Source organism: Elaeis guineensis, chromosome 7 (genome assembly GCF_000442705.2).
Source record: "Elaeis guineensis isolate ETL-2024a chromosome 7, EG11, whole genome shotgun sequence".
Taxonomy (NCBI): Eukaryota; Viridiplantae; Streptophyta; class Magnoliopsida; order Arecales; family Arecaceae; genus Elaeis; species Elaeis guineensis.
Genome location: NC_025999.2, coordinates 8,143,971 through 8,153,031, shown reverse-complemented (window position 1 = coordinate 8,153,031; position 9,061 = coordinate 8,143,971). Strand labels below are relative to the sequence as shown.

Below are 9,061 nucleotides of genomic sequence, written 5' to 3'. Positions count from 1 at the left end.
ATACCTCTTTTATAAAGAGGTGGAGTAGTAGATTATTAGCCAAAATCTATAAGTTATTAGGTCTGATTTTTTAGACTGTTACACCATACTTTGATAGTTTATTAGGGAGAAAAATCTGTTTATTAATTTTTGAATCAAGATTGTTAGTCGTGGATGTCAACCATGGACTTTATCCATATGGACAATTATATTGGCGGCCTGAAATGGATATAAAGTTGAAGTTTCGAGCCTGATGTGATTTCGTTGAGTTACTCTGGATGCACCCCAAATAGAGGGGTTATTCCAACGTGCAGGATATCTTCGCAACAAGTTGCATTTTTATATAATGCGAGCTCTTGTTACATTATGCAAAGGGTATGTCTAACCATGTTCATTTCCCCATCGCACCTTTCCCATCCGCTTGTTTCCTATCCTCCGTTGTCTTACACCTTAACTACAAGGTCGAATAATTCAAATATTTCTTGTAGCATTATTTATTATTTTTATAAAAAATATATTTAAATAAGAAATAATATAATATGTGTGTCGCACATGTCACATTCTTGCGTGCATGGTATCTGGTATTTAAAACACGGCCTAAAAGAAGCCCCGAAATAGTGGGCCCAGTCCGTCAGTCTCGGCCCGGCCTCTCTCCATTTGCGGGCCGGCCCGTGAACAACTCAAGCGGAGGCATCAGCTCAGTAGCGTGTCACATCCTCATTGGTCGGAAGAATACGGACGGAGTCAAAACCGGGCCATTCCCAGGATCCGTGTCGCGGGAAGGGGGAAACTGGCGAACTTTGGATCGAGAGCTAGGGTTTCTCCCAGAATGGGATCGATCGATCTCCGCCGGATGATGCTTTTTTCCGCCGCGCTGAGGCTCCTCCTGGTGGTCTACGGGGAATGGCAGGACGCCCACATGAAGGTCCGCTACACCGACATCGACTACCTCGTCTTCTCCGATGCTGCCGCAATGGTGGCCGCCGGGAGGTCGCCGTTCGAGCGCTCGACGTACCGCTACTCTCCTCTCCTGGCCTTCTTGCTCGTCCCCAATTCCACCTTCCATCGATCCTGGGGGAAGCTTCTCTTCTCGGCTGCAGGCATGGAAGAAAAGTGCTATCTTTCTTCGTTCTTCGTCTTCTTTCTTATCCTTGCTGCCTTTTGATCCTCTCTGCTTTCGAGTTTGATTTATCAAGAAAATTATTATTAACTTCATATTTATTTGTTTATGGATCTAGAAGAAGCATGACAGGTGCTGCCACTATGAAAAGTTGATTTCTTTAAGTAACACTCTGATATATAGCTTTTCAAATTGCACTGAATGTTGGGAACTGGATTCAGGTTCTAAGTTTGATCTAATGTTGATAATGGCGAATTGATATTGGGATTTGGCGCTCGATTAAGCAAGAATTAGGTTGTTCGAGATCGTGAATCTAGGTTATGACTTAAAAAGTAGTGAACTTACCACAAAGGAATGTGCAGAAACTAAGAAATGCATGTACACTGCTTATTAATTTTTTTAAAAAAATTACTTTTGAGGTAAATTTCTTTTTTTTTTTCGTTGTGATATATAATAACAGTACCTATAAAATTAAAAAAAAAATTCTACTGTTAGCATGCGATGTTGTTTTTGCTGTTATAGGTGATGCAATCGTTTGCTTTGGGGCCTTGTCTGGGTGGCAATTTGAAGCCTTGGTATCTGATAGCTTCATCTGCTTTGATTAGCTTCATGTTGGCACCTTTCATTGGAAGGAAGCTTCTATGTGAGTGAGTGAGTGAGTGAGAGAGAGAGAGAGAGAGAGAGAGAGAGAGAGTAGGGGTTAATTTATATAGTGCATTTTCAAGCATCTTGCCATGTGCACTCTATGGGTATTGCAATCTGATGTCAATTCAGGTTTATAAATAAGACTGTATGGTTAGACGAATACTTAGATTTTCTTGGATTAGATGACTTCACCATCCAGAGGGAGGGAGGGGGAGGGAGGTGGAATCAATTTAGTGATTAATTTCTATTGGCAGTTTCAACTATCTTACCACATTCACTTTATGGGTATTGAAATTTGATGTCAATTCAGGTTAATAAATAAGAATAGTTCTCAACAATGCTTTCTGTATGGTTAAGAAACACTTAAATTTTTTTTTGGCTGGATGAAGTTTTGTCTGGCAGGTTCACTTGTGGTCTTTTTGGTCGAGGATATTCAAAAGCCAAATAATGTGCCTGAAAGGAGGAGAGAAGATTGATGATAACAGGAATGGTAGTTCTTAGCACTTAAAAAGCTCAAAGTAACATCTAACATGAGAGGTTGCTCTTAACAGGAATCATTGGTGAATGAGGATTCATCAAGTGAGCCCCACATAGTTAGGTCATTGCTTGATGGTTATGGTTTTAGTTATAGAAGTGCAGACTCCGTAGTTGGAAAATGCATTTATTAAAATTAATATGCAGTTAAACTTTAAAAAGTTGCTGCTTTGCCTTATGATCGGTAACTACTATAACCTTGAAAGGTCCGAAAATTCCAAGAGAACTTTATTTTCATCTAAATTTTTTTAAAAATGTGACCATATGAAAATACAGTTACAATAGGTAGAATATTTGGATTATTAAAAGTCACTTGGTTTGTTATCTGTGACATTTGACAGTAAACTACCTGAAATGAACCGTTTTCTGTTTTCTAGATTTGCTTGTGGGATTATTTATAGATACTATTCTGAAGCTGCGTGGTGTGCCTGAGAATCTGCGTCTTTGGTCTGTGGCTGCTTGGCTCTTCAATCCATTCACTTTCACCATTGGCACCAGAGGAAACTGTGAGCCTGTTGTTTGTGTGATTATTCTGTGGATAATCCTTTGTCTTATGAATGGTGTAAGTTCTGCCTCCTTATGCATGTGATTAGTTTTATGTGCAAAAATTGTTTGGGATATAACTTTAAAGATTTGGCGGGCCTAAATCTGTAATTCCTTTATGATGAATATAAACCTTGGTTTTGAAACTAAGTGATAAGCAGTTTTACCATTGTTGAAACTAAAACTTTTGCATTTTATCGTAAGCATCTTTGTTGATACTGGCTGCTCTCATTTACAGGTAAGGTGGTTCAAGCAGCATTCTGGTATGGGCTTATCGTCCATTTCAGGATCTACCCTATCATATATTCCCTTCCTTTAGTTCTTGTTCTCAGTAAACAAAATATAAGTCCTGCTGGGAAACCTTACCTTTGGCAGTGGAGTTTTAGTCAAACCACATCTAGTCAAAGTTCTGATATTAGAGCTGCAAAAACATCTGTATCTTGGACTGGTCCTTGGGTTTTCATCAGGGGCATTATAACAAGGGACACAGTACTGTTTGGTTTTTTGTCTGGATGCATGTTCTTCCTCTGGACTGCTATTTTCTTTCTTCTCTATGGATGGGACTTTTTAAATGAAGCACTGCTCTATCATCTCACACGTACCGATCCAAGGCACAACTTCTCGATATATTTCTATCACATCTATCTTCATCACCAGCAGGGGTTCTCAGCAATAGAGAAGCTCATTTCTTTTCTTCCTCAGCTGATGGTGCAATTTGCGTTGATCTTGTTCTTCGCAGGAGACCTTCCATTTTGCCTTTTCCTGCAGACAGTTGCATTTGTTGCTTTCAACAAGGTTAGTGTGTTGATCCCTTTGATTTTACAATTAAGGAAGCCTGAATCATGAAGCCATAGAAAATGCTATTGGCCCTAATGTAAACTGATTAGCATAGGAATTGATAATGAGTTTCTAACAAGTTCTTATTACTTTAATGTGTTCCCTTTCTCAATGAAAACTCATGGATATTTTCTAGATTAGTCTCTGATCCCTTTTCTTGTCCAGTGTGATTTCCCATTTGTGTTGACTGCTGTTCTGTTAATTGGACAGGTTATGACTGCACAGTATTTTGTGTGGTTTTTCTGCTTGTTGCCTTTGATTCTTCCATGGAGCAATATGAGACTGAAATGGAAAGGTTTGATCTGTATTTCTGTGTGGATGGGGTCTCAACTTCATTGGTTAATGTGGGGTTACCTGCTGGAGTTCAAGGGGTGGAGCGTCTTCATACAATTGTGGTTGGCAAGCTTACTCTTCCTGGTTGCAAACACCTTTGTTCTACTTATGGTAATTAAACATCATAGGTACTCTCCAATTTTCATGCCGTTAGCGAAATCTGGTATGGCTCATGCTAGGAAACTGGAGTGATGTTTTTTATCCTATTGTTTCATTAAGGTTTATGTTAATGTTGCAAGTTCTGTTTCTGCTAATTCTAGAAAAATGTTAGATTTTTCTTTTCTTTTTTCCTGGTCTCATGGAGATCATATTTATGTTTCCGTTTTCCTTTTAAATAGGAAGCCAGCACATCTATTTATTAAAATTGGCACATTCAGTATTTGTTTCACTGTGAGTGCAGATCACATGTTTACTCCTAAAATACATTCCACTATTGGACAAACAATTTTAAGGTAAGTTGTAGCAGCTGACACCGTAAACATCTAAAAAACTTGTGTGGGGTCATCTCCTGTTTGTGAGAAGTGGAAAGAACCAGTATCCAATGACCAGCCCTTAATGTAATACAAAAGAGAGTGATTTGAATGGATCCAATGTTGCTATAATCTAGCTCCATGGAACTCAGCTTAATCAATTGGTTGCAGTCCAAGTAGTGTTTGAATAATTTGCTTTTTTTATTTTCTGTTCTCATTTCTTTTCTTGGCATGAAAAAGAACATAGTGCTGGAGTATACTCGGTGGATAACTTAACTGGGCATCCAAAAAACATCCTTACCCTTGTTATAACACAAACTTATGAAGGTCCTTCTTTCCTTTTTTTTCTTTTTATAAGTACTTGGACAGCAAATCTCTGGCTGAAATTGATGTAAGGATACTTGGTGCCAACCTTCAAAAATTTTACCATTCACACTAGTTGATACTGTCCTGTCGTACATAGCATGGCGCATTGCCAATTATCTTCATGCCAACTTATTTATTGCTTTTGTTTTCTATTCTTGTTTTCAAATTTTAAGAAGAAAATTGTGATAAAGCGAAAAAGATAGAGTAATATGGAACCCACTTGTTTTTCGAATAATCTATAAAACCTTTAAAGCTTTGGGCAGCAAAGACTTATCGCTTTCAGAAAAATTGAAAATGTAAGGAATAACATAAGCAAGCATAAGAAATATGTACTTTTTATTGATTTAAAAAAATTAGACAATGTAAATAAGGAATGACACAAGCAAGCATAACAAACGCATTTGTTATTCAGATCACCAAAAAAAAAAAAAAAATTTAAAGCTTTTGACCGCAAAACTTTACCACTTTCAGAAAATTTGAAAATATAAGTAAAGAATGGCACAAGGTCCCGGCAAATGTGGTCCCAATCCCAATCACCAATTTTTTTTTTAAAACTTGTTTAGAGGGAACAGGAACACAAAAACTTCAATAATGTCAACCAGGCCTAATGTTTTATGATTCTTTCTATGCCATCTATCTTATGTAAATGCAGTTTTTTTTTAAGAATTCAAATTCCAACAAAACGTTCCGTAAGATATCAGGATGGGTATCATCCCATATATTGAGACAGGACATTTCGTTAGTGTCTCAACGTCCTGATTGGGATGGCTTAGGATATCATCTATCCAAAGTGTTGAGATTAGGTGGGATGTTCATTTGCATAAAAAAATCGAGACAATCTTTTTTCATAAGATTTAAAATTTTGATTTTTTTACTAATTTATATATTTTTCTTTCATATTGGCTGGGTCCACCTACTCTTATGAGGTTCTAAGTTCATCTTATTTATGTTCCTACATCTCCTTTCGTTGGACGTCCATATAAATTCTACACAGCGTAAAAAGTGATCGTGAAACACTTTGTTTATGACAAGGTCATTTTATTATCCATGGATGGGGGATTACATATACATAAGTAGTTAAACTTTCCTAGTGCAAGAGGTGGTAATCCCTTTATTCATCTGAAACATTCAGCGTCTCCTACGTTCCACATGCTCCCTGGTTCAATTGATCCTGCATGACAAAAATAAACATATACAAATGATCAGCAAGCATAAAATAAAAAAGCCCTTTCAGAGACAGCTGAAAACTAAATAAATAATTAATTTTTCATTGGGATGTTTAGTTTTCTTAAGGATTGCCTGGATATCCTTTGATGTATTCTTTAGTTTTCTTAAGGGTGTTTTTGGTGCTTAAAAATGCTTTTTAAAGCAAAAAGGTACTTCATCAAAAAAAAATAAGTATTTGGAGCATTGCCTTGAAAGTACTCTACAAGAAGAAAAAGATGCAAAAACAGTTGTAGGAGAAGCTACAAAAACTATCTTCTGGCTTTGCTCTTCTTATGTATCCAAAGCAACACCAAATGCACCTCACTCCTTGTATTGCTTCTTCAGAGAAATATAAAAAAAAGCTAGAAGCTGGGCTTCATAGCTCTGACTTTTTTCTTGTAGAAGTACTTTTTAGATGATGCTACGAAACACTTATTTCTATTGGAAAGTGTTTTTTAGCTTGAGAAGTTACAAAATTACTTTATTTAGACAATATCGAACAGGTTTGGCTTTTACTAATTCTCTGACTTTATGTTGATGAAATGATAGAAGTGGATCGCTCAGCATATGAAGCAGTAGGAAAAGAGAAATTCTTTATGCACTACATGCACCAAGAAGCATTAGGAAAATATAAATTCTTTATGCACGGCATGCGGTTCAATAACAGTGCACCATCCCTTTCTATTGATCTATGTAGCTACTATTTTTAATACTCATTAAATACATTCATTAAATACTTGCAGATTTTTAATTTTTAATGAAAAAAATATTTCTTCACAAAAATTATGACACTCATATAAAAAATATTAAATTTATCAGGAGTGTCATAATTTATGCGAAAAGATGTCATAATTTTTGGAAAGGATATTTTTATCATTCAAATTTCAAACGAAAAAATGGAACCGTGGACATTAAATATACGTTGGAAAGCGGTGGCTACGTGGATCAATCGGGTAATACGGTGCGATTCACATCGAATTTTCTACATTGCAAGTTTGTTACCCATGCAAATTTGCTACTCATAGTCAGCAGTTTTGTTGGATCACAAAGTATGCTACATGTTATAAAAGATGGTTAAATTAAAGAAAGGGAAAGATTCTCACTTCACCTTCTCCTCAATAGGAAATTAACCAGGCAAGCCAATCCACCGAATAAGAATGGCCACGTAATAAAGAAAATGAAATAAGCCACCATGGCTATGCCAAGGACTTTCTGTGACGATATATATATAGAGAGAGAGAGGACGATCATGTGTTTGACACTGTTCTCGTTTAAAAATATAAATTTGATTTTTATTTTCTTTAGATTTCTGGCAACAAAAAATATGTTTGGTTCTCCTTCGCTCGTGGTTGAAGATAAGGAAGAGTCCGATGTCGAGCTAAAAGGTAGTCGAGAAAATGGTAGAGGGAAAGAAAATGAAGATGGTGCCAACATTGTGGCTGAGGATGAGAGATAGTTCAGAATTGGCAAAGAGATGGTTGGCAAGACTTGAAGAGCCGGTGTAATTGAGTAGGGGCTGAGGGTGAGATTGGACAGAAAAAAGAAGTTGGGAGGAGAAGAATGGAGATCCACTTTTAAAAAAAGTGGAAGTAAAAATTATATGTTTTCACCTTTTTTTTTTTTTTTCATAACTAATAAAAGTTGTTTAAAAAACCTAGCAACAGCAAGATAATTCTGGTTTGGATTCCATATTTCTGTTAAAAAAAGGTAATTGGAAAAGAAAATACAATACAAAACAAGCCTTAAAATGTATATAAAAATTGTACAGTGTACTAAAGTTAATTATCCACAAAATAAAAACTCAAGCTCCTGTTTCTTGCGCTCACCTATCACAATTGGTGTTGAGGGAAACTGGAAAGCTAAGTTTGATGTGGCAGGCGGTGGGGATTTGGCTGAGCAGCCTGTCTTGGACGCCGGAGAATCGCTTCACACTGTTCTCCAAGCAATGGCAAGTGGCCCTCCGGTCGGCGACCGTGACCGCCTGACGGGCAAGCTGCTGCAGCCCACCGCAGCATGCCGCAGGAGGCCCCGGGACTTTGCCCGTCACGAAGCTTAGGCATGGAGCTGCCTTGGCTGCAACAACAGCACAGTTCACGGTGGCCGTTGCCTCCCTTGGGAGGAGGAGGAGGAGGAGGGAGGAGAGGAGGAGGAGGGAGCACAAGGTGGTGGTGGCCTTCATCATGTGTTGTCAATGTAACTGGACGTTGTTGCAGGACAAGGCTGTATGGTATTGTTGTTGAGTTGGGGCTTATATCAGGTGGTAGGGTGGAATGGGCTTTATATAGAGGCGGACATGCGCTTTGGGCTTTGTACTTTTTATCGTTCCAATGTTAAATCTTGGCTGCGCTTGTGAGATCGAGTCTCTTGCATTGAGAGGGCCTTGGGAAAGATGAATGGATATGTTGGGAAATGTTTGAAGGAAGCAGGCGTTGGCATTGGGAAAAGTGAATGGATAACGCCAGCATTATGCATAATATAGCAAATTTGTGGGATTTTTTCTTAAATTTTATTTTTTTTAAATTTAATTTTAAATCTATCTCAAATTTCTACTTATTTTTCAAAATACAGCTAACTGGACTGCTCCGTGACGAAATCACATATGAGCTAGGCTTGAAATCACATGTTTAACATATAAAATTTTAAAATTCAAAATTTAAATTAAAATTATATATCGGGCATGCGGTTTCAAGTTGAAATCACATTGAAACTGCATATTGAACATGCGATTTCAACTTGAAATGCATGTTGCGGTTTCATTCTTTTTTTTTTTTTTTCTCTCCTAAATATATGGTTTTAAGTTGAAATCACATTTAAATCACATGTTGGACATGCAATTTTAACTTGAAATCGCATGTTGTGGTTCCATTCTACTTTTTTTTTTTTTTCTCCCTTTGTACCGAGGGACGAGGGCAGAAGATGCAAGGGGGTGCAAGGTGGGGGGTGGGGAGGGACTGCGAGGGGCATGGAGTGTGACCACCGGGTTCGAAGGAGGGCAGGAGGGTCGCACGGAGCTGCAGGGGGTGTAGGG

General features: G+C 37.7%; 2 protein-coding genes across 3 annotated transcripts; one reads left to right on the top strand and one right to left on the bottom strand.

Annotated features, from left to right (window-relative positions):
- Window positions 1-720: 720 nt before the first annotated feature.
- On the top strand, window positions 721-4,379 carry LOC105049053 (GPI mannosyltransferase 1). Of its 2 annotated transcripts, XM_010928588.3 has the most exons (4): window positions 737-1,079; window positions 2,656-2,838; window positions 3,060-3,616; window positions 3,869-4,379. In XM_010928588.3, the coding sequence occupies exons 1-4, from the start codon at window positions 809-811 to the stop codon at window positions 4,181-4,183; spliced, it is 1,326 nt and encodes a 441-aa protein (XP_010926890.2). In that variant the 5' UTR covers window positions 737-808; the 3' UTR covers window positions 4,184-4,379. The 2 variants fall into 2 exon arrangements, with proteins under 2 accessions (XP_073116955.1, XP_010926890.2); XM_073260854.1 differs by lacking the exon at window positions 2,656-2,838 and having other exon boundaries at window positions 721-1,079.
- Window positions 4,380-5,830: 1,451 nt separating this feature from the next.
- Window positions 5,831-8,300, bottom strand: LOC105037102 (non-specific lipid-transfer protein A-like). Its single transcript, XM_073260855.1, has 2 exons — window positions 7,860-8,300; window positions 5,831-5,998 (listed from the first exon to the last, which is right to left on the bottom strand). The coding sequence occupies exons 1-2, from the start codon at window positions 8,213-8,215 to the stop codon at window positions 5,989-5,991; spliced, it is 366 nt and encodes a 121-aa protein (XP_073116956.1). The 5' UTR covers window positions 8,216-8,300; the 3' UTR covers window positions 5,831-5,988.
- Window positions 8,301-9,061: the final 761 nt, after the last annotated feature.